This window comes from Hemiscyllium ocellatum, chromosome 23 (genome assembly GCF_020745735.1).
Source record: "Hemiscyllium ocellatum isolate sHemOce1 chromosome 23, sHemOce1.pat.X.cur, whole genome shotgun sequence".
In the NCBI taxonomy this organism is placed as follows: domain Eukaryota; kingdom Metazoa; phylum Chordata; class Chondrichthyes; order Orectolobiformes; family Hemiscylliidae; genus Hemiscyllium; species Hemiscyllium ocellatum.
Genome location: NC_083423.1, coordinates 31077230 through 31103822, shown reverse-complemented (window position 1 = coordinate 31103822; position 26593 = coordinate 31077230). Strand labels below are relative to the sequence as shown.

General features: G+C 37.3%; 1 protein-coding gene across 1 annotated transcript in view; it reads right to left on the bottom strand.

Annotated features, from left to right (window-relative positions):
* The window catches only part of LOC132826897 (putative interleukin-17 receptor E-like), a 38690-nt gene extending 12865 nt beyond the window's left edge, over positions 1 to 25825 (bottom strand). Inside the window, exons 1-12 of the mRNA XM_060843174.1 lie at positions 25595 to 25825; positions 19797 to 19830; positions 17261 to 17407; positions 15922 to 16031; positions 11795 to 11909; positions 10539 to 10583; positions 8924 to 9063; positions 8174 to 8242; positions 7752 to 7806; positions 3504 to 3667; positions 2460 to 2504; positions 1827 to 1884 (exon numbers count right to left, since the gene is read on the bottom strand). Of these exons, the coding sequence (XP_060699157.1) occupies positions 1827 to 1884; positions 2460 to 2504; positions 3504 to 3667; positions 7752 to 7806; positions 8174 to 8242; positions 8924 to 9063; positions 10539 to 10583; positions 11795 to 11909; positions 15922 to 16031; positions 17261 to 17407; positions 19797 to 19830; positions 25595 to 25744 (1132 nt within the window). The 5' untranslated portion in view covers positions 25745 to 25825. The remainder of the gene's footprint in view (positions 1 to 1826; positions 1885 to 2459; positions 2505 to 3503; positions 3668 to 7751; positions 7807 to 8173; positions 8243 to 8923; positions 9064 to 10538; positions 10584 to 11794; positions 11910 to 15921; positions 16032 to 17260; positions 17408 to 19796; positions 19831 to 25594) is intronic.
* Between the last annotated feature and the right edge of the window lie 768 nt (positions 25826 to 26593).

Below are 26593 nucleotides of genomic sequence, written 5' to 3'. Positions count from 1 at the left end.
GTATGCTTTCCTTTATTGGTCAGTGCATTGTGTATAGGAGTTGTGAGGTCATGTTGCAGCTGTACAGGACATTGGTTAGGCCACTGTTGGAATACTGCGTGCAATTCTGGTCTCCTTCCTATCGGAAGTACGTTGTGAAACTTGAAAGGGTTCAGAAAAGGATGTTGCCAGGGTTGGAAGGTTTGATCTGTAGGAAGAGGCTGAATAGGCTGGGGCTGTTTTTCCTGGAGTGTCGGAGACTGAGAGGTGACCTTTATAGAGGATATCTGGTCAGCATGGATGAGTTGAACCGAAGTACCTGCTCCATGCTGTACCTCTGTGACTCTATAACTTTCCTATGCCAGACAAAGTGGTGGATGCAGATACATTTACAATGTTTAAGAGACATTTTAAAAGGTTCATCAATAGAAAAGGTTTGGAGGGATTTGACCAGGCATAGCAAATGGGACTAGATTAGATCAGGAACATGGTCAGCGTGAACTGGTTCGGCCAAACGGCTTGTTTCCATGCTGCATGACTATGAACAAGAATGGAACCTGATGACAGTTACAACAATAAAGGAGGCCTCATACTGCATAGATAAAATGTGCATCTTTTATAGAAATCACAGTCATGTTATGGCACAGAAAGAGGTCATTAATTTCATCATGCCTTTTCTGGCTCATTGACATTGAGTAATGATACTCATTTAATCTCTTGATTTTCCCCCATTCCCAGGCACATTACTTTTATCCAGATAATTATCTAATGCCCTCTTGAATGCCTCAAATTGGACCTGCCTCCATCACACTTCCATGCAGTGCATTGTATACCCTACATAGAGTGAAAAAAAAAACATTTTTCCTTAAGGTCCTTCAGATTTTGTTTTGTTTCTAAACATAAATGGAAACAAATCTTCAGTATAAGTTCAAAATTGCTAATGGAAGCACAGAGGTCATAACTAGGCATATTGTTACACCATCTTATGTTTATCTCCCTCAAACATGTTAGCACACCTCCAGTAATTTAATAGAAGGATCAGCTCAAGCAATGCCTTTTTGAACAAGAGTATTTTTCATTTTGTTGCTTGGTCTTTACATAACTTCATTCAGAGCATGCCAGATTTTCGCATTTCTTTGGACAGCCTCCCTTGGTAGCAAGGAGGAAAAACATGCCCTTTCTCGATTTCTAATTTACAATCAAATCCCTCAGATGTCCCCACCCCTACAAATCTTTACTATGATAAATTTAAAATCAATATTTTAGTGCATCAATTCAAAACACAAATTATAATTTAGGAGTCAGGTCACCAATTTGACAACTTTTGAAATTTTATTTTCAACATAATAGTGTCAATATATAATCAATGGTACCACTTGATGCAAATATCTACAAATTTTCAGTCATCTCCATTTACAGACAATTCCACAAGGCTACCGTGTAGCAAACCATATGGTGTTCTGAGGAAGAGTCACCGGACCCAAAACATTAACTCTGCATTATCTCCACAGATGCTACTAAACGTGCTGAATTTTCCAACATCTACAGTTCTTTGTTGCTTCATATAGCAGGGTTTAATTTCCTCCAGTCGCTCACACATTAATAGATTCACTTTTAACTTCCTAAATGTGAGGATGACTGTTTTGATCCTGAGCAGGCAGATTTCCACATGTGCAATGTAAACCTACATACCATCCAGAGTATGAATCACAACTGCCTAAACCCAAAGTAGTGTTGCAAGCTCTGCCCAAATTAAGTCAGTTAACTGACCAGATACTTAAACTGAGATCAGAGATGCTCAGGGCCACATAACACAATGAGCAACTTCATTTAAAATGCATTTTTACCTGGTGAATATCCAAAAGAAAAAGGACATCTGACCCAAACACCTTCACTTGTGGTAAACTGTAAAACAAGGTTTAAAATACAATACATTGGGGGATAAGTACAAAATTTTGAGTTAAAAATATGAAAAACAATAAAACATTCACATTTTTACACTTGTATGCATAAGCTGAACATGCAATATCGAGGAACAGGGCAGAATCTTTGAGAATAGAATTTTCCCATTCCAAAAACAATTTCTATATTGGCCAAATTACTTTCAAATCTGAGCGTTCAATTGAGAAAATATAGAAATGCTCTGTTCAAAAACTCAACATTTAGCACAGCACACACAAATGCACACACGCGCATGCACACACACCAAATGATCCCAGCCTGGACTCGGAATCTGCACTCGATTGATTCATTTTAACCATCGAGTAACAGGAGGAGTATCACAAGTCACCTTGGTATCTGGGTTGAACAAGAAACCAATAGATCCAGAATTCCTGTTCAGGATGGCAGACGACAACTAGAAAATGTGCATGGATGGTGCAAGCTAACAAAATACCACAATTAGGTGTGTTTATGAAGCATTAACTAGAAAGTAAAGAAAATCAAATTCTAATTAAGATGGAAGAATGGAAACGTTTTACCTTTACACAAAGTCTTGGATGTGGATCTACGCGTGAATACCTGACCTATTCAAAAAGAGCAAGTATTATTTTCCACACAAGAATTGACTGAGATTCTTTTAAAAATCAAAACTATATTCATTAAAGTGCCTACCTTAAAATAATTTAGATGAGAACAGCCATGCAGATTACCGTGCTTAACTCATTCAGGGAGACCTTTGATTTTCCTAATCTGTTCAAATCACATTTGTCTTTTTCTTTTAAAAAAACTGCAGTTTAACATTTGTTTATGAGGTTGAATTTTATAATTGATTCTTGGCAATAATCTGCCTGAGTACTTCAAAATTTGAGCTTTGGTCCAATTTTAATGGATCACTCTTACAAATCCCCTGTTGTAATCTGTGCTTCGTCAGTCTGCTGCTATGTTTAATTCCCCAAAATCTCTAGCTCTCCACAACTGGTCTAATGCCCTCAGCTATGACTGAACTAGTTCAGCTGCTGCTAAGCCCCACAGAAATATCACATATGCTTTATTGTATTAGAATCATAATTGGCAAGGTTTCTATTGGGACCAGCATGAAAGTTTTATAGAACAAAGTCATGCATCAGAAAATGGAAATAATTGACATTAAAGATATTAGCTGAAAAATAAATGTTGTACTATGCTATCATACTATTATCTGATTTCTAAAGTGCAAAAATCCCCTGAAATTGCTACAACTTGAGCTAATCAAACTGAAAACTTGGAAATGGTTCAAGTTAGAAAGCACTTGTGTTGAAAGGTCAAATTTGTGGTTGCTAGTCAGAAGAGGAAACACAGGCTCAATATTTTCTTTTGGAAAGAACTAATGGTTTTCCCTCAATTTGGTTGTTATTCTCAAAAGTATGCTTTCTGGAACAGACTCAGCCACTAGTACATTATTGTTCTTTTTCCAAATGATTTTGTCAATTCCATAAAGGTATTCACCACATTCCTGCAGTCTTTTAACCTCTAGAAAAATATTATGTAGGATTTGGCTGTACCAATGGTTGTTTTGCATTCAAGTTCATAACATATGTACTTACTTTATGTTGTCTTTTGTGGAAGGAATTTTGTAGATCAATGCAATGGTCACTGCTTCTAATCATCCAGCAGAGGTTTACACTGACTTCCATAGGACAGACCTGTTCCCAGGCCAATTCCTGTGATACATGATCATATGTTATACCATTCCAAAGCTCAGCTGTATCTGAAATCAGATATCAGAAACTGGGTTAAAGAATATTTACAAGTGCAAAGTCATAATTGGTATTAATGTATCAATTGTTTATGCCATTGAACATATATTTATCTGCAAAAGGTTTCAAATGCATGCTCAGTTCTTCAGTGACCCAATTTAAATTCACTGAAAATCACTTCTGAAAATTCTAAAAAAAAAATTAATTAGATTCTGCTGCACATGCCTCAACTCATGATGCCCCAAAGCCTCCATCAATAAATAAAAAGTCAGCAGTCTAATGGAATACTCTGTTTTTCACTGGCGAGATGCAGCTCTAATGACATTCAAGAAGTTATATTGGCATCCCATCCACAACCTTTTACATTTTCTCCTAACACACAGTAGCAACAGTATGTCCCAACTACAGGATACCCCACAGCAACACACCAAGAATCCTTCAACTGTAATTTCTAACTTGCAGCCTCTACCATCTAGAAGGACAAATGCAGCAAATGCAGAGGAACATCATGTTCTCCTCCAAATCACACATAGCCACCTAGAACTATAGCATGATATCTTCACTGTTGCTGGAACTACCTTCCTTCAGAGATGCAAGTTTATCTCCGAAAGGGTATTTCATCTGTTGTAGCAATGTTTGTTTTATCTCTCATAACATAAGAATCTGGGCATGGATACCAGACATTTATTCAAGATAATTATTATATACAAATATTATATTCACAGGCACACAAGTGTCTACTTTACTAAATTAAAACAGAGCAGCATACTTCTAATTGGGTTGTCATGCTTCAAGTGAACCTGGGTAAAATGGAATAGGAGACCTTTAAACACTCAGGTCACATGCTCGGATGCATAGTGATGTTATGACCAGTGTCTCTTCAAAGGTACCCTGACATAATGACTAAGACATAATGCAACAAACTGCATCACATAGATGACAGCCATTCAGGAAGCTCACTATATCCTTCTAAAGGGCAATTAGGGATGGTCAAAAAATGCTGACCAGTCTAGTTACCTCACATCCTGTGAAACAATATAATGTAATTGTATGTGCTTGTTGATACTTTTTTTTGTTAAAGTGAGCTTATCAGCAACTGTGTACTGATAACCAACTCCTGGTTCAGGTCAGTTGAATGCTGACCCAGGGGCCTATTGTTGGAGGGATAATGTTCCTACCCCTGAACCTGGAGACCTATGTTCAAGTCCCACTTGCTCCAGAGGTGTATGGTAACATCTCTGAACAGGTGTGCAGAAACAACAGCAAAGAAAAACAGCAAATGTTTTGGATTCAGCTTTCTCAAGACAGTTAAATTCCAGATCTCTGACAATGGGTCACCTAGAGTATGCTGAAATATAGAAAGACAAGATCCCTGCCCCCACGTATCCTGACTACAGGAAAGGAAAAATGGAGAAAAAAATTAAAAATAGTTCTTGTACAAACATTAAAGACAGACGTCTGGCTGAAATTAACAAACAAATGAATTATACTACATCTTGCATGGACACAAATTAACACCATTTTGGTATTTCCATTTATGAAACTTTTACTTGAAAGATCTCTCCCAATTTCCTAAAACAGTGTCAAATTTGAAAGCATTTTGCTTCTACTGATTCACATCTGCCAGAATATTTGTTTAAAAGCCGTCAGAGATATTTGTACAGTTGTACGAGACCCACGCACTACCGATAAGCAATAGGTCAGTATCAAACTCAGCTCCTGGAAGTGATTAAATGTTATTCTCATTTCAACTTCCAAACTGCTGATCCGAAGACCACTGATTTACTGAAGAGGAGTTGTTTTTAATCTGAAGCATTTTATTTAACACGCCAATAAGTTAGCTTCCAGCAACTGGAGAAAACAAGATGTTCAAAGTAAAGATTCTGTTTGTGTATTGCAAAAGAAAATAATTTCCTGAAAAGCATGCTCATTTTGGGTGTTTGGGTTTAATCGAATGAATAAATATTCATATCAACTCGGAGCTTTTGCATTTTTTTTAGGCCAAATGATTCTAATACATATTTGAGAGAGTACATTACATGGAATAAAGCGCATAATGGTTTATATTAGTTAAATAACAAGAATATTCAAGTTAAAAATCTCACTGCACCAGGTTATAAGCCAGGTTTGTTTGGAAGCACTAGCTTTCTGAGCATTGCTCCTTCATCAAGTGATGCAGCGCTCCAAAAGCTAGTGCTTCCAAATAAACCTGCTGGTTTATTACCTGGTGTTGTGAGATTTTTAACTTTGCCCACCTTAGTCCAACACCGGCACTTCGAAGTGATGAATATTAAAGATTAATTTGCCCTGAAACTCCAGCTCCACCCAATTATTTGATAATCTGATTCAACATCAAGAAACCACAATGATAGTATTTCACAAAATAAATTGCATTAATTTGAGAGATTTTCAGTTGTAATCCTCTCAAGTTTATATGTGTTACAGTAATAACAGCAAAGTTGAATTACCTTCCTCTGTTGTGCCAAAACTAATGATACTATAATTCTAGAACTTTAAATAATTTGCTATCAATTTCTGTTGTGCCAAATGTTTTTTTTCCCCCAAATAAAATCCCCAAGATACAGTATTCAAAGTCATGAGAAATTAAGCAAGTGGTTCTCACTGGGTGTGTAACAGAGTTATGGCATAATCAACCAGGAGAGACTATTGAACTAAATGTAAAATTAAACTAAGAATAATTAAGGGCAGAAGCTCCTGGCCCTGAAGTCAGTGGAACTGGAGACACGTGCTAGATCCTGGAACCCTATTGCTGTCCCACCTTAACAAGTTCTGGGTGGGAAGGTCTACGCACTCTCTCTATTGCTATGTGAGGTCTCATGTGTCAATAATGACCACTTAAGGACCAAGTCAAGTCCTTTTCCCAGCTGGGCTGCAATGATTATTCTTGCCCCAAAAAGGATGGACATAACAGTAGACATACACGACTATTAAACTAGACTTGGTGTGGGGGAAGAGTTCTAGCTGGACCAAACATATTTTATAATACTGAGGGACTGGACCAAAGGTAGAGGGTGTGGTTGGAAATGGAGGGTCACTGAGAGCCACCCTCATGACCTTGTCTCAGACACCCCTCCCTTTGCAAGAAGGCAATGTTTCAAGAAGTCAGCTCAGCTCCACCTTCAAGGGCAACGAGGGATGGGCAATAAATATTGACCCACTAAGTGACACCCTAAACTCATGAATGAATTAAAAAGAGTCCAGAGACTATGCACCCATCCAACAAAAACAGCCTTACCTGATAGTACTGTTCTTGGGATTTTGGTTCTTTAGGAGCATCCATAGCCTTTTTAGTGACCATGCAGCATACAAGAACTGCGAAGCTCTGACAGACCAGCAGCTTTCACTGGTGGGACTTGATTTTGAGAAAGCCCCCCCCCCCCCCCCCCGCCCCAAATAATCTGACTAGAGGAAGTTGCAACAGGGTTTGCTCTTTAGAGATTGTTCAGGTATCTTGCCACCTGTTAAACAAGCAAGTGAGACATCTCCAGCACCCAAATAGGGAAGGGATTGAGGGATCACATTTGAAGGTGGGTCTATGAATCGGAATTATCAAAGATATTCCTGGACAAAATGGCAACATTCTTGCAGTGCAATCAATGCCCTTAACTCTGACTTCCATGTTCCCACACACATTTGGACAGTATGCTTGTTTAGTTTATGCTAAAAAGCCTGACCATTGGGTATGGGGATGGGTACAAAGGCCATGTTCAAGCTCATGTCTAACATTGCCCATTCCACACCCATCAGAAAACTGAGGGGAGAGAAGGATAGAAAACCCAAGCCGTTGATTTCTCAATTAAATCAATAACATTTTTAATCACAATCAACCCACAATAAAACAATAGCGAAGTGTACAAGTGGATTGGTGGTGAAACTGGATATAGGCAGGGTGCCTGTTTTGCATTGGTTTCCTGTTACAATCAATGCCTGATGTTCTGTGCCATTCACTGAAGCAAAAGCTATTCCAATTGATTTATATCCCTGCCTACATTCAATTTCACTCCAGATGTCTTTACTCAGTCAGGGAGAATGCATGCAAGATTTTCTTATAAAAAGTTAAGTTTGGTGACTTACAGTTTTTAAACGGACAAAGTTGTACCCTTCTAGCATCAGGCAGTGCTGACCAGCCCTGGAAATACAATGACAAAGCAGAGTTCGCAAAAAAGTAAAAGATGTCATGTTTTCTCTTCAAGTGAAAAACCAGGTTTTCGCTGCAGAAAAGCGAGAACCTTAGAAAATAATCTGAACACTTACACATTTTATAAAAATATTGATAGTTTTAAGCAGAAGTACAAATTATCCATTGCAAGACTGAAGTAAAAACAATTAAAGTACTTATGTTTTATCCGAGTTTCAATATCATTTGCATTTAGCTCCTCATTAAATACTTTATTGTCTCAGTATTCAGGAATTCATTAATATCTTTGAGACCGATAAGTTGAATGTTTCACCTTTCACATTCAAAGAATAATGATGCAAATACACTCACTCATTACCTCAATACACAAACAGGGCAATATCCGAGAGTATGGCAAGGTGACTTCTTTGGAGTCTTGGACTTTAATCTATATTTAAAAAAATAATTTCAGCAATGACACTATAACAATAAACATCCAATTACATAAAACGAGTAAAGAACTAAATCCACAGCTCCAAAATGCCCGAATCTGAAGGAGACAGAGTTGGGGATAAGGAGGAAATGAGGTATGGAGTCCATTTGTACAGAGATTCTGCTCCCTTTTCCCTGGGCATTCCATTGACCCGGATTTCAGTGGGCAAATCACCAGTCTCCTCAGTTTATCTTAAAGGGGGCTTATTGGAGCTGCAGATTGAACAAGCAGCAGGCCTTCCCAAAAAGACTTCCATCCATTACACCCTCAAAGGCTTCACTGGACCTTATGGATGATAATTATAAATTTGTTTTGTTGACTAAGGTAATTTTCTTGAAATGGCTCAATTCTTTTGTCTCATCACAGCGTAGCTACATTAAAAGACAAACAATACATTATTGGTGGCAAGAGGGTTCCACGTGGCATTGCTGCAGCTTATAAAGTTTCACCAATGGGCCACAGCATAGTCTTAAAATGACCCCACTCTTGTAATATGTCACATGGTACATAGCCTAATGTGGATTGGGATTCCCCTCCATCATATTTCAACCAAAAGTGAAGACAACACAAAATATAGAGTCTACATTTTTCACAGGAGATGGAATTTAATGTCTAAATGAAACTGTGATTATTTACCAATGCACTGGTTCCCAAATCTTCACAAATAAACCATTTGTGGCATAAGCGCACATGGTAGGCAAGATCTTCTACGATTTCAGAAACTTGAACAGACAATGACTTCTGTTTTTCATCAATAACATAGTCTAATTTTCCAGCTGAAATATAATAAGAAAATAATTAATTTATTCAGTATTCAAATTCTGAAATCTAGTGTATTATCAACAAGTAATTTATGTATGCCAATAACTCTTTGGTAATTTTCTTTATTTAAAAGATGAAATTTTAAAAAATGTGCACATCATCAAATTTGGTCATTATAAATTATACACATTGTAGACCAGCCTTAAGTTATTAAAAATTATATTGTATTTTATTAAAATATAGACTACAATGACAGTGCATATTAAAAGGTATTCCCTGTATAGTTCATGATTTACTCTACATAACTCTAAAACCCCAGTACAAATCCTTGCTCAAAGCCAACCCATCACAATATGATAATATATAAAAAAGAAATAAGGGTAAGGTAGAATATTGATTTTGTTACAGTACTAGAAATAAAGAGGCCTAGACTAATGATCCAGATATACAAGTTTCAAAACCACAAATGGTAGCAAAGGAATTTTCACTGAATTAAATAAATTAGTGTGGAAGAAAACAAAAATAGTCTCTGTAATGGTGACCATTAAACTTTCCAATTATAAAGCAATCCACTTGTTATATCAGTGTCCTTAGGGAAGGAAGTAGATCATGTTTACCCAGACAGGCCAACATGTAACTGCAAGACCCACAGTAACATGATTAGATCTGATAGTTCATCAGACCCATTCAAAAAAAATAGTCATCTCACCATTTTCTTAAGGACAAATAGGATGGGTCACAAATGCTGGCATCATCCACATTAACAATAAGTGAAATAAAATAGACCTTTCTCCACAAGGTGGTGCAAGGAGAAACAATGGGCTCGTCAGCAACTTTGCAGGCTAAATTATCCCAGCCAGTGATAGAGGACTCGAGGTTTTTTTTAGAGTAGACTTGCAGTGTGGAAACAGGCCCTTCGGCCCAACAAGTCCACACCGACCCGCCGAAGCGCAACCCACCCATACCCCTACATTTATCCCCTACCTAACACTACGGGCAATTTAGCTTGGCCAATTCACCTGACCCGCACATCTTTGGACTGTGGGAGGAAACCGGAGCACCCGGAGGAAACCCACGCAGACACGGGGAGAACGTGCAAACTCCACACAGTCAGTCGCCTGAGTCGGGAATTGAACCCGGGTCTACAGGCGCTGTGAGGCAGCAGTGCTAACCACTGTGCGGTTGAATCAGGAAATTACAGACAGACAATTAAGAGGCAACTTCCTGGAAGATTGCTGAGCCAGCCTCACTACTGGCCAGTGGGGGCTCAAAACCCCTACTTGATCTAATGTTGGGACCCAATTCCCATTGCAAAATACAGACACTAACGTATCATTACAGAAACTAGGGAATAGGTTCCTCATCTCCCTGTAGCTCAATGCATGACCCACGGAAATTTCAGGAATAAAATAAAGAAGAAAATGATGGAATATCAGAGTTTAAAATAGCTATTACTCAATTTGTATAATTTATTACTATTTTACTTTACCTATACAGGTTGAGATACTTTTTCCAATATCTTTATCAGTGCAATCTAAAATAGAAAAAAGAGTTAAAACCTAAATAACATCAAACTACTTCTGCAAAAACTGTCAGATAATCATAGAATGCTAATTCTCCCACCACCATCACCTGACAGATAAATCCAGTTCTAGTCATGGAGGTCTAATATGCACCAATTATGATATCATACAGTCAGAGATGTACAGCATGAAAACAGAATCTTTGGTCCAACTCGTCCATGCCAACCAGATATCCTAACCTAATCCAGTCCCATTTGCCAGCACTTGACCCTTATTCCTCTAAACCCCTACTATTCATATACCTATCCAGATGTCTTTTAAATATTGTAATTGTACCAGCCTCCACCACTTCCTCTAGTAGCTCATTCCACACACGCACCACCCTCTGCGTGAAAAAGTTGCCTCTTAGATCCCTTTTAAATTTTACCCCTCTCACCCTAAACTTATGCCCTCTATTTTTGGATTCCCCCACCCCAGGGAAAATCCTTGTCTATTTATCCTTTTCATGCCACTCATGATTTTATAAACCTTTATAAGGTCACCCCTCAACCTCCAATGCTCCAGGGAAAACAGCCCCAGCCTATTCAACCTCTCCCTATAGCTCAAATCTGCCAACCCTGGCAACATCTTTGTAAATCTTTTCTGAACTCTTTCAAGTTTCACAACATCCTCCTAATAGCAAGGAGACCAGAATTGCACACAATATTCCAACAGTGGCCTAACCAATATCTGGTACAGCTACAACATGAGCCCCAACTCCTGTAATCAATGTTCTGACCAATAAAGGAAAGCATACGAAATGCCTTCTTCACTATCATATCTACCTGCGACTCCACTTTCAAGGAACTACAAACTTGCACTCCAAGATCTCTTTGCTCAGCAACACTCCCCAGGACCTTACGATTAAATTTATAAGGATGTGTGTGATAATAGTATTTTCACACTCTTATTAAACTGATAAAGCTGAGAAATTGCTGTATCCTTAATATGGCAGTAATTTTAGGGTTTTTTTTGTTTGACAGAAATGCTTACCTCAGCCAAATTTTATACAAGGTTTCCACAATACAAAAAGGGAAGTTTCAGTGGAAAGTGGCAATGGTTTTAAATCATACACAAAGTTTATGATTTTTTTGTCACATATTCATGATCTTACACCACAAGATAATGTTGTCAAAAAACAGCAACTTAAACACCACACAAATATCATGATGATATCTTTTACCTCCTACTTCGTATTCCTGTTTTATGAAGACATCACAATAGTAAGGAATTGTCCTAAGTGTCACTTGAGTATATTCTTCCATTTCAGCATTGAAACAATCATATTCAATTTGTACCTGTCATAAGAGAATAGCAGTGGTAACAAGAGTGTTTGGTTACAAATTTAAAAGATACACCACCCATGTTAAAGGAGTAACGTTTGATTAATGTACACTTAACGTTTGTGCAGCCACATCTGAAACAGGAACTCTATTATTTACTTGTCTTGGAAATTAGCCGGGCAGTAAGATTTAAAAAAAACATACACAACTTTATAAATAAAGAACAAAAACAAAGACTTGAATGTCTAATTAATGACAGCACAGTGACACATCACAAAAAGATCAAGATCAAAGTTTAATGAGAGATAGGTGGGAATGTGCAATGGAGGTCATAATCAGATCAACTGTGATCTTAATGAATGGCAAAGCAGGCTAAGGGGCTGTTGAACCTACTCATGCTCCTATTTCTTGGAGATTGGGAAATTTGCATTGAGTGACTGAAGTGATAAGGGTTTCAGTTCTGTGGAGAGAGATTAAAGAAACTGAGATTGTAGTCTTCAGAGCAAACTGTTGTCTTTTTATCTTTCTGCAGAGAATGACCAAATATTTCCAATATGTTCCATTATTTTTTGCCTGATTTTTAGTATTTGCAAATTTTTTCCCCCCTTTTTTTAAAAATCACCATGGTTCACTGGTGTCAACTTGCATCTCCCTCTAGACATAGTGCCTACTATTCACAGAGCGTATTTGCTTCATCAAAAATGTCAAATTGCTGGAGGCTGCTAATAAATAGTGATATTCAGCAAATAAATACTGATCAAAGAGTGCATACGAATAGGGAAACTTTCAAATGATTAATCTTTGGATGGGGGCATTTAAGTCTACATCGGTAAATCGCAGCTAGGATTACTTTAAGGAGAATGTTAATCCTTTTATAATAAGCAGACTAAAATGTCTTAAAATAACAGAAGCAGGAAGTTGATCCAACTATCTTAAACAATGAAAGATTGCTCATCAGGAATTTCTTCAATTAAAATTTTGGCATGACTCTGAAATTGTATAGAGATCAACAAAGCTAAAATTTCTTCATAATTTGAGAAAGCCCATCTAAGAAATGTTATACTGTTGTATAATGTATAACAATGAGCTCAGTTTTACAGTAACCTGATACTGAAACTTATACTAATCGTTTGCTTATGACATCTCTTTTAAAATACTCCACAAAGGTAACAGGAAGTGAAACGCTTTGCAGCTGGCTCCTAAATATCAGACTGAAACATATACTTGAACATTAATGTTTCAAGCCTAACTAAGGATCAAAGTCAAATCAAAATGGCAAAGGATAGCTTCCTTAACTATGAAACCTCTGGCAATAATATTGGCCAGCCAGCAATGCCATGTCCCACAAATGAACAAACAAAATTTATAGTTTTGGTTGGGATCTCAGATAATGTTTGGAATCAGGTCCTATCTTAAACCAGGCTAATGGGAGCCTTTGCTTCATTTAAGAAATTTAAAAAACAAACAAATTAAGTTAACTCTGCTTAGGAATCTGACTGTGCAATGAATAGAATGTAGTCAGAGATTTCCAAACTGATTCAGATTTTAATTTATTCAAACCTCAAATATATGCAAATTTTACTTTGTTGTCTCAGTTATCAGACCATATTAGACCCAGTCTCACCTATTACATAGTGATTTTTTAAAAAAATTATTGTTTAACAGCACATGGTGTACTTATTGTTCCTGAGAAGACATCCACAGTCCACACCCATTTCTTTAGGCCTTGTCAGACAAGCATAAGACATAGATGCAGAAGTCGATCAAACGACCAATTGAGCCTGTTCTGGCATTCAATACAATCATGGCAAATCTTCAGCTTCAACTTCACTTTACTGCCCGTATCCCTGGGACCCCTGAAAAACCCAAACATCTAGGGAAAAGTGAGGACTGCAGATGCTGGAAACCAGAGTCTAGATTAGAGTGGTGCTGTAAAAGCACAGCAGGTCAGGCAGCATCCGAGGAGCAGGAAAATCTAATCTAAATCCAAACATCTGTCTAGCTCAGCCTTAAATAGATTCACTGATGGCATACTCACAAACCACTTGGAGTTGAGAAGTCCAAAGCTACGTGTTCTTTCAATTGGAGAATTTTTCCAGTCAAGTGGTTGGCTCCTTACCCTAAAATCATGCCCACTGGTTTTAGATTCCCATCCACAGGAAATAATACGTCAGTACCTATCCTGTTAAGTCCTTTCATATTTCAATGAAAGACCAATCATTCTTCCCAACTCCAAAGAATATAGACAGCATCTCATCATAGGAGAAACTACCATCCCCCCTGATTGTGTATTATGCACCTTCTAGTCATTAGATACATTTGAGTGGCTTGTCAATACGTTTCACACAAATCAGATTTCAGTCACCTATCAGCCAAATTGGATAAGAGTGGCAGGTTTCTTTTCAAAAAATACACACTAGATAGATTTTGACATCACTTTCACAGAAGTCAGCTTTTTATTTCGAGAATTTTAAATTGAACTAATCTTCAAAACAGCAACAATTGATTTATACCATATTGGTCTCATTTCTGGGGAAGAATATGGTTGTCTCTAAGGGGATGCAATGAAGGCCCATCAAATTGAGCAGAATCAATCTTTATTCTCTGGAGTTAAGTAGAATGAGAGGCCATCTCATTGAAATGTACAATATCCTGAGAGAGTTTTACAAGGGTTAATTCTGAGTGTTTGCTTCCCCCCTAGCTTGAGTGTCCAGAATTCTGGTGGGATTATAATGTCGGGATAAAAGAGATTGGCTTTATAGGACATAAAGAAGGAGAATTTTTGCATTGTAAACCTTTGGTGCTGTCTATCCCAGAGGGCTGTAATTTAAGAATGTAATTAGCCATAATCCAAAAGAACATTAGGCATGTATTCATTAAAGAGAGACACAGGCAAACACAGGAACATGATTTATCTTGAAGAACAGAACTCCAGAAACAAGGGAAAATTGAAGAAACAGACTTCTGAAAAATACCAGAGGCAGAACAGGGACTAAACTCACATTCTCCATCAATGGCCAGCCATCCAATAAACTGAGGTATCTAATCCTACAATTGCACCAATGTAGAGCAAATTCCTGACTGAGTTCAATAGATCTTTGGACACTAAAGATTCATCCAATAAGATTTTCCATTATGATAAGATTAGCAAATATCTACTTGAGCCCCAGTTTCCTACTGCAATGCTGCGGGGAAAGTTGGGATCAAGTAGATATTTGCTAATCTTATGTTAATGGATAATCTTATTGGATGGCAGAGCAAGCTTGAAGGTTTGTTTGATCCACTCTGCCCCTAGGTCTTAGACTTTAACAATTACCTTTTACTATTAAACATAATGATCCAGCTGTATGTTAATCTAAGACAAAGCATCAGAATGACTCATGCTGCTATTATGCTTCATCTATAGTCAACCGATGACAGACATTCTGTGAATCATGAATACCACAAATTATTGGCCAATTTGCCATACTGTTGTTAGATTGGCAAAATTGTCTCTATCGTTTAACTTCCCCATAATTTTCATTAAATAGTGAGATTTGTACATTATTTATTGATTAAATCACGACAAAAAATTATACTACCAGAATAATTACTAATATTTTCTTGTCCAAATAGCAAATAATTAAAAGAATGGAATCTTCAAGTTACTGAATTTTATGAAATTTTAAAAATCTGAAAAGGTTTACTCTACTTAATGTTTTACTTACTTTTCTATTCCTTCAGTCAAATAATGTTTATTTCCAATTTGATCCAATTTTTGTATTGATCTTCCTCAATCCTTATCCTCAATTCTTTGATGTCATTTGTTAAGGAGTCACACTGATTGTCACATTATTCCTTTCAGTCCCAGGTATTTTATTCCCCTTACTACAGTATTATTAGCTCACACTTCCAACAATGCTGAGAGTTTTAAAAGAACTTTAAAACATTTATTGTCAACCAATGGAATCTATGACTTTATAGCAGAACTGAACAGATTTCAGCTTGTTTTACTACAGATTTTAAATTGTTCAAGATTCAAACTTACAGGATGTCCTATAAACTTCTTATATCCATGTTTATTGAATTTCACAATAACACATTGGTATCGTAACGTTGTCATTGAAAAAGAGCACATTTCCACACCACGGATATGTTCTGAAATGCAAGATCAAGCAAATATAACACACTTTGTTATTAACACAGCAACTACATGTGGAGAAGAAGACAGTATCATTGCAAAGACAACTTTGATATTTGGGAAGGAGATGGGCAGGTTCTGGCTAGGATATATATGGAGATTTATTGCATTCCAATAGGAGTGTTAATCTGCTCATGTACAAATAGTCTAGAAGTTCTCACACAGTACACAGTAAACATTTTCAATATGCACCAAAGTCCCCCAAACTAACCATTTCCTGCTTCTTTATCCATATTTTCTTCATAACTTGCATTGATACTTCTTATTGCCACATTTTCCCTCACAGGAAAAAGAGGACCAAAGCAAATATTAATCGCTTAGCTGATGAGTTATATACTTGTCAAAAGTCATATCCTCAAGTCTCCTACTATTATCAAAGGATATGGTAATTGGGCAGGAAAAATGATTTGAGGTTATGATCAGCTATGATCTTACTGACTAGCTTGATATGTCTGATTTACTCCCGTTTATGTTTTATGCTTTAATGATTACTCCTTCAACTCGAAACAAGCAGAAGGAATAGTTTCAAGTTAGCTACCTTTTTTTTTGAGTAATACCTGTTGCCTTTCTTCCCTTCAGATGTATAACTATAACATGAAGCTCACTCAGTGCTTCATTTAGTGGAAGAAAACAACAATATAACGAAGGAAATTTTAAGTGGTGTGCTGCATTTAATTTCAAATGTGTGATCAATTTAATGAAAGATGAAATGATGAAAGGTTTCAAATGATCAAGATATTAGATGGTCATCTAGGTGTACATGTTCTAAGTTGATTACTTTTAGATCCCTGTAGATGCATCAGAAGAAATGAGATACTAACATTTATCACTTGAGTGGCCTTTTCTTATCACCAAGATGTTTTCCACCACCAAGTCAAGGAATGTTTTCTCAATATTTACTTTGTATATTAAGTTGCTTTGTAAGTATACTGAAATTTTCAGAGGTTCTCCCTCCGATGAACAGCATCATTCCCAAAGAAAAAGGCTATGCCTAGTTAAAAACAGCTGCTAATGCTAATCCTCTAAAGACTGGGAGAAACCAATATAAGTGTCAGCCCAGACTTTTATAACTAAAACTACATGTGTGCAGTTTTCAGAATCTATATAGTTGGGTGCACACATTAACTGCAAAGAAGGTCTTATAAATTTGATTTCAGAAGTTTGACGAAAATATAAAAATCAATACCATTAAGAATCAATGTCCCTTTAGCTTTGAGGTGAATGGAACATTGTCGCTCCTTTCTGCATTTCAACACTGTAAATATTTTGAGATCCTCCAAAACTTTGGAGGGCAAGGATGATGGAGGCTCACGGCAGTAACGGTGCTGCACATCTTTAGAAGGAATAAATCACAAATCCGTTAGACATTTAAGTGCTCATATCCACTATCCAAATTTCCTTTCTTTTCATTAGGCCCAAATTAGGTTGTCATAATATCCCATTTACTCCTGGTTAAACATTGTATCTGACTTCCAACAATGCATACAGTTCCCCTACTTAACACCTTTGTGGGAGCACCTATGACACAAGTTCAAGGAGAAGACCTCACAGCACCAGAAGATAGCCCACAACTTCTAGCAATGCCCACATTCTGATGTGTGTGGAGGGAAATATTGTTGTGTATATATGACATTGTTGTTAAATTTGCTGCTGATACAATGATCAGTTGGAAGGTAAGTTGTGAAGAGGAGACAAGGAGGCTACAAAAGGGTTCTAGATGGGTTAGGTCAGTGGACAATGAACTGGAAAATTGAATTTAATGTGGGCAATTATGAATTTGTCCATTTTGGCAGGAAGACTAAAAGAAAAGGATATTATCCAAATGATGAGAGATTGCAGAACTCCAAGAGGCTGAGGGATATGCTTGTCCTAGTGGATGAATCACAAAAGGTTAGTATGGACGCACAGCAAGTAATTAGGAAAGCTAATAGAAGGTCATCATTTATTTCAAGAGTCGAACACAGAAGGAGGAGGTCATGCTTCACTTATGCAAAGCATTAGCAAAATCATGCTTGGAGTTCTATTTCCTTATTTGAGGAGCAATGTAAGTACCAGGAATGAACAGTTAGCTTTAAGAGGAAAGGCTCGACAGTCTAAGCTTGTATTTGGCAGAACTTAGAAGAGCTAGAAGTGTCTTAGATAAACATACAAAATGGCAAGGTGCCTTGATAGTGTGGGTGTGGGAAAAATTAGGTTTCCTCTTGTAGGAGAATCCAGACTGGGGGTCATAATTGAGGATAAAAACAAAATTTAAAAAAGAGGAAGATAAATGTTGGATGCATGGATAACATTGAGTTGTGGATGAAGGGAGGCTTGATGAAAGCCAGAGAAGAAGCAAGACCAGTCAAAATCATTCCCCTAGCGCTCTTAAAGAGTTGGCAGTTATTCAACATTTTTGTGGTTCTAAATGGAATGGATGGTGATTACGCTCTGCTTCATCCATTTCTCAGATAATTAGAGATTTTTTAAAGTTCACACTATGTTTTCTGAAGACTAACTTGTACTGGGTAATGTCTTGTGAGCGCTGCATACTCTGATATACATTCAGATGGCTGTTCCCCATGCAAGAGCCTCAGAAGGCTATTAACTGTGGAGGGAATCATCGTTGAGCTGATTTCCTTTTCTTTTCCGATTATCAGTGATGTAAAATAATGTGTAATCTTTGGAGAGAAATTCTCACAGGATTAGACAAGGTAAACAAAGGAAGGCTGTTTCTGATGACTGGGGATGTCAAATCCAGGACTGACAATCTAGGAATACAGGGCAGACAATTCAGGACTGAGATGAGGAAAACTTTCTTCACCCAGAGAACGATGAGTCCATGGAATTCTCAACCGTAGAACATGGCAGAGGTCAAAGCATTGAATGTTTTTAAGAAGAGTTAAATATATTTCTTCGGTCTAAAAGAATCAAAAGGGTATGAGGAGAAAGTGGAATCAGGGTACGGAGTTGGGTATTCAGCTGTGATCAGATTGAATGGTGAAGTATGCTCAAAGGGCTGAATGGCCTAATCCAGCTCGTATTTTTAATATTTCTATGAAAGAGTTTTGAATCTAGGAACGTGCTGATCTGTGTAACTAATGTAAGACTAGATGGTATATTTACTCATCAAGGTGATGATGGATTGCTTCTCATTACTATTTTCAGACTGATACATGAGTTAATACATAATTGCAACCTTGGAATTCCTTGTAGCACAATGTCGATGCGGAAGTCCCTGCTGAGTATTAAGCAAACAATTCTCACTATTTAAAATTGATAAGGCATCAAGTTTACTTAACATTAGAAGTAACTCTCAGTTAAATTAGCTTTTTTATTAATGGTATAATAAAAATAAGGTCATATACATTCTTGTTTTTATTAAATCTATTTTCATATACAAGGGTTAATGAATATGATCAAAACCTGAGAATAGGAATGTTTTAGAAAAGCAGAGAGTAAATCCATCTTACTGTAACTGTTAAAACTGGCTTCTATTCTACCCTGAACAACATTTGTCCTTCAGTTACCAGCAATGTCTTATTGAGGGCAGGGTGGGTGTGAGATGAATGGTAGCATTTCCAGACGAATTGGGAGCACTTGATGAAACTGTGTTTTGGATCGAAGACAATCATCAGAAGACCTGAACTAATTTCAGATTCAGGCTTCATTTTCTTCATCTCTTCCCTAATTTGTTAAACCTGCAAATTAGAAATTCTACAACTTAAAAATGTAATACTCACTGAAAGTCAGGTTTTTGTTTATGCATTGCAGACCCTGAAAGAACAAAATCATAATGAAAAACAAATTTGAGAATGCAAATTTCTACATGCATAGTGGATAAGTATATATACACACATTTATATGTGTGCCACCCCACATCTCGACAGAACTGTATCTATTTGCACACACATATTCAACTGATCATTAAAAGTTGGTGAAAGTATATGAGTAAGTTGAAAACAGACAAGTTTGAAGTAGAAGGTGGCAATGAAGCACAATGACCAATAAGCCATGCTACAAGCTCAACTCAATAAATGGGAGGGCAATTTTCTTGAATCAACTTTAATTATTTTAACTATTTTGTACTTAGTGATTATCACATCGCTCGGAAACTTCTCAGAGCATAATGTGGAGGAGCCGGTGGGCAAAGTTAAAAATCACACAATACCAGGTTATAGTCCAACATGTTTATGTGGAAGCACTAGCTTTAGAACTCCTTTATCAGGTGGTTGTGGAGTATAAGATCGTAAGACACACAGAATGTATAGCAAAAGATTACAGTGTCATGCAACTGAAGTGATATATTGAAAAATGCTAGATTGTTAAGTCTTTCATCTTTTAAAATGGGTTGCAGGTTTTGATTCATTAATATGCAAATCCCAGAACTTCTTTTCAGTCACCTTCTCGAGATAGCTTAAGATTTTTTTTAATAACAAAAACTCAGCTCAGGCAGTGCATTAAAAGTATGATGTCAGAGTCTGTCTGTATCCCAATCTTGAGTCAGACTGGTTCTATTTCCAAAGGGGAATTTACAAAATATTGCATCGATTTACTGCCTGCAGAGTGTGCATTTTTTTAGTAGAATAGAATGTATCTGCAAACATTCTGCAAAAACAAATTCACCCCATAAACTTATATGTGTGTGGGCATGCATGAGAGAAAGAGAGAACGAGTGTGTGCATGAGATTCTGAGTGCATGTGAGAGACTATGTGTTTGCACGTGTGACAGCTTGGTAAAGTGTCTGTGGGAGTGATGGAGTAAAAGCCTGTGAGAGGGATTGTGCATGGGTGTGAGTGTGGGGGGTATATCCATGTGTGTGTATGAGACAGAGCGCGTGTATGACATCGGATCTGTGTGACTATAAGTGTATGTAAGAGTGGGCGTGTGCATGTGTGATAGAGTGTATAGTGCAGTAGGGTCACCTGCAGTGTGACATGAACCCAAGGCCCTGGTTGAGGCCATCCTCATGGATACCAAACTTGGCTATCAGCCTCTGCTCAACCACTTTGCATTGTTGCCTACACATGTCATAATTATTTGAAGGGCAATATTAGGATTATAAAAGATAAATTCTGACAAAGTCCCTTAACTAAAACTTTTGCTGATCTTCCTATTCCACATACTGGTGAAACTGCTTCACACTTTCAGTTAGGCAATCATTTACACTTGTAGATTACTGATGAAACTGAACCACAATGAGGAACTATTTACTTTTGAAAAGGTAAATACCAAATATTTCTATTGTCTGACTTCAAAATGAAAATATAGTACAACGTTTAAAAAAACTCAAAATTTTGAATACATAAAATCTCTAATTGTTGACAATGTTGAGGTTATAACAGATTAATTAGGTCATAATGTAGGGCAGATGACAGCAAATTAAGGGTTTCTGGTTTCATGTAAATATTCATTTCACTCATTTTCAGAAGATCAATAAAATCACATCTTAAATTCCTTATTAAGACCAATAACCTTCTCCATTGTGGTGTTTATTTCCAAAAGAATTTTAAAAAACATGCAAATTTGCATAACTAAGATTGTATTTACATATAGTTGAGGTCAGTTCACTCAGTTGGCTGGACAGCTGGCTTGTGATGTGGAGTGACACAGTCAGCATGGGTTCAATTCCAGCCAAGGGACGAGGTTACCACAAAGGACTTTCTTTCTCAACCTTTCCCCTCACCTGAGATGTGGTGACCACCAGGTAAAACCACCCCATCAACTCTCTCTCCGATGAGAGAACAGCCTTATGGTTGTCTGGGACTTTGAGCTGATATTTTGTTTACAATGGCTTGGTGCTCAAGGGAGGACCTAAGTGTGCTGCTGGTCATCATTTCCATTCAAACCATGCAGCCTGTATTCAGGCTACTTTAAGTGAACGAGCTGAAAATGTGTTGCTGGTTAAAGCACAGCAGATTAGGCAGCATCCAAGGAACAGGAAATTCGACATTTCGGGCCAGAGCCCTTCATCCTGATGAAGGGCTCTGGCCCGAAACGTCGAATTTCCTGTTCCTTGGATGCTGCCTAACCTGCTGTGCTTTAACCAGCAACACATTTTCAGCTCTGATCTCCAGCATCTGCAGACCTCACTTTTTACTACTACTTTAAGTGAATCCCCCACACAAGCTGCTTCTGGCAATTTAGCCGTGGAACACGTGTGAAATATTGGACTTCGGACTGGGATCAGAAAGTCATATTGTGACATCCAAAATTTGACCTATGATATAGTTACAGAGTCGTGTGGTGTCGTGCAGTAATTGGAGCAGCCCACAGGATGGCCCGGCAATTACTGAAAAATCGGGTGAGAAATTGATATTCCAGCTCCCTGGTCTTTATTATCACAGAAAAATTACCATATAGCTAGCAAGGATTATCCAAGATCTACTCATCTACATCGAGTGCTTCAAATACATCATTGAAACTATGACAAGCAACCAATCCAGGTTGTCGTTAAATTTCAAGAGTACCCTGCAAAAAAAATGATTTGTTTACAAAAAGGGAGAGACAATATTGCTTGAAGTAGCCAGGCCAGATCTAGCAAACTATGTTATCACACAGTTCTGCAGCAGGTGGGACTTGAACTCAAGTCTCCTGGCTCAGAGGTCTGGGCATTACCATTACACCACAAGAGCCCTTATCAAACTATATACTGTGCAAACGTGATAAGTTAAACAGGAATGTTTTTATAGCTGCTCATTGAACATTAAGTTTAATTTACAGCCAATGACACCAATGGTCAATGACACCAACCAAAAGACTTGCAGTTATATAAACTGTTGTGATCTCAGGATGTCTCAACACACTTTAGAGCAAATTCATTACTTGAAGTATAGTCAATCCCTCTTGAAGTATAGGAAACAGAGTTGATAGTTTGTGCACAGCGATAATCCATTTTTGTGATTTGGTTGAACATTAAACACTGGCCAGGATACAGAGGAAGACCTTACTTCTCCTCAAAATAGTTCAATGGAATTTATATATCCAACTTTAGAAAGCAATTGGTTACCTACCTTAACAGAAAGATGGCACAAATGCATACATTTTTACCATGCTGTGACTTTAAAGATTATTTTGTCCTGCTTTATTTTGAAGGGAGGTTGTAAGGCAGAGGTAGTGAGCAGTCTAGGGTAATGTAAACAGCCTGGGAGGCCGTGTTTTTATGCTGTCTGAATGGGTGTAAGCTAACTCCCACATCCAAATTTTTGGTTTGGTTTTTTTTCAGTAGTATCAGAAGCTATTGGGGTATCAACAAAGTTGGAATCTTCAGTGGATGTCTCCTAGCTGCTACTCTCAGAATTTTTTCTTGATGTTTTTCCCCTCCTGAATTGGAGGGCTGCATGTGAGAACCTATGTCTGAATTTGCCTTTTTGCCAAGGAGTGTGGTTATGGGATGTTACTATATTGAAACAGTTAATTAGTAGTAGTTACTGTATCTATTATTCTGTTCAGTATTCCAATAGTGTTAAGTTATTCTAAGTTCTTATTTCTTTTGCTTGTACTTTAAATATAGCTTTAAACAAAATTGTGTTTTGCTTAACATTGAGTAACTTCACTTGTTGCATGGCATCTGGAACACAGCACTTCACATTTTGCCTTTGAAATTAAGAAAAATATAGGGACTGGGCTACCTTCTTAAAATATTTCAATTTGTTCATATAATAGTCATGCATCTACATTCCTAAATATTTTCTGTCAACTCCCATTTAGTGTTTGAACAATTTAATTTCCTTTTTGTCAGCCTTCTGTTTCCAACTACCAATTTCTATCTATAGTCAGTTTTATCTTTACACTGGTCACCAGAAACCAAATCATTCAAAAATGTTTCTAAAATGGTTTTTAAGCATTTTGTTCTTAATAACTAAAATTTGTAAAGTCTAAAATGATTATGATCACATCTTAAATAAAAAAAGACATTTCCAGTACCACATTTATCCAATGAGTTATCTTGAACACCCTCATTGAACATCTGTGCTGAAAATTTCAGTCTCCCACAACAGCCAGGCTTTAGATTTGATATTTTAGCTTACAGCTGTCACAATGAGATAACCAACTGTGTAGTCTCAGCATTTTTATACCCAATGTCCTTGCATCAGTCTACCCTTCTAATGGAACATTTGTCTTTAGTTTCCAGGTTTTTTTTCTGGTCAATGGCTTTTTTTTTGCGATTAATTATGAAACAAAAGATATTAAATGGAAAAATGCTTTAAAAACTTTTTAAAATATATCACTTTATGTTAGAGAGAGAAAAACAGTTGTCATGGTTCATACTCATGAAAACATCTACATTTAAACTTCAGAAACTGTATAGAACTGAAAGGAAATGTAAAAGACTAGCGTCAGGGAGAGTAAGTAAAAGAAAGACATGAGAGAAAGAAAATGGAGATTGAGGTAAGAAGGAGAGGAATGGCAGAAGTGATGGAAGAGAAAAAGTGCCTGTTTTCTTAGTATTATTTGCTCTCATGTTTCAAAATGTTGCATTTCACTACAATTAGAAGACAGAACAGTACAACACAGGAATAGGCCCCTTGGCCCACCATGTCTGTGCTACATGATACCATTCTAAACTAATCCCATTTGTCTACACATGGTCCATATCCCTCTATCCCCCACCTTTTTATGAGTCTGTCTAAATTCCTCTTAAACTTTGTTAAGGCGTCTGCTTCCAACACCATATATCAAACAAGAAACAAAAACGAAAAAGCTGAAATCGAGAAGGTTACAGAAACAAGACAGGTAAACACAAACCGTAACCTCCGAGATAAACTGCTTAACTATTAAATATGGGCTAACACTAAATTAAATTTACTCTCCGAGTTTTATAATCCTTACTGAGACATAAATTTAGGCTTGTAGTTCTGCATTGTACCACTTGATGGCGTTTAATTGGATCCAGAAATCACAAATTCACACCCTTACCTGGAGCATCACTCATGCAATTGAGCGAAAAAAATCCCTTTGTTCTTATTTTCAAACAATAGGACATCTATCAGTTTGTATCTCACTGTCTGAGGATCAAGTAAGATAACTTGTGCTGGCAAAACATCTTTTTCCCCCTTTTATTCCCCAGACCAAATAGGATTCCAAACGATTTTTTTAAAATGAATAAATGAAATCGTGTTAACTGTTGCGGATACAATAACATATAGAAGCATCATTTAAAATTGGTTCTTGAGGCACGATAGTAGTGTCCCTAAGGGCTAGGAGATCCGAGTTTAAGTTCCATCTATTCCGGAGATATACAATCAGATCTCTCTTTCCCAACAGGTTAATCAGAAAATATTATTCCCAAGCCAATTTAAAAGGATGTCTTAAAGCGGTCCTGCGAGTTAGCATTTCACCCCTGGGAGCTGGGAACATCCTGAAACTTGGTACATTTGAAAATAAATAGTTGAAAAATTCGACAAAACTAACGCCAAAACATTAAAACAAAATGAAACGTTTAAGATGAACATTAAGCAAATAAGCATGTTTGCAAAATTAACACTTCATACTTCTATCCTGAGAGAAAATCATGAATTTTAAAGATCTGAACGGTACCTGCGAACACCTGAGTCCACATTTCGTGGTGTTTTCAACAGCTGGACAGCAAGAAATGAACGAACTCAAAATAATTAGGAGGGAGCGGAGACAGACGCTCTTCGTGCACATTCTGCCTTTCGCTACTTGACAAATTAAAATATGTATCATAAAACACAAATTACTTATTTAAACTGAATGCACTGGACACTCAACACACGACAGTTTACTCTCAGAGTACTGGCCTGCAGTGTTTCTTATTTCACACTGACTCACCGCCTCTGACTGCTGCTAAAAAAAAACCAAGCCAAAAACTCTCAGCCCCGCCTCCAGAAATTCCGGGCTGTCAGCTCCCGACACTTCTTAAAAACTGCCGCTCCTTCAAATGGAAGGAATTCGTGGAAATGGTGGTAACTGTCATTCAATTCCAGAATGTCTGTCATTAAGGCGCTGCTGGCTCATGTACAGCCTAATCACTGGCACTGATGAGTCGAAATTATTTAGAATTCCCAGCAGTTTCCCCTTAGTCAATTCAACTCTTCATTACAATGGAATACATCCAAATGTCTAGTTATTTCCGACTTTTTAATTGTTATGATGTAACAGTTCAGTTACAGGTAGGGTCTGCCGACTTCACGGCATGGAAAATGGGAACGCTTGTCAAATGAACCGTTCACCTCTGGTGAAGGTATAACTGAAGTGTATTTCATGACTTCGAATGAAATATTCAGTGAAACTGGATTCTCAAGGGGTTTGGTTTCTGGCCAGAAATATGCTCCCAGGCAGACAGTGAGCTTGAGAAGTCATTAGCTTTTCAGCCTTCAAGCGTAAATGTATTCAAATAAGAGAAATTCTTGATTGTTTGCTTGTCATCCCTGGTTTCTATAGAAATCAGTCACTTTCCTTCAATCACAATCACGTAGAGGAATCTAAAGAACATTCCACACTCTCACTAAGCATCGATTGGCAAGAATATATTTTTTTTAAATTAGGAGTATGGTTTTCATTGGTTAGGCCAAT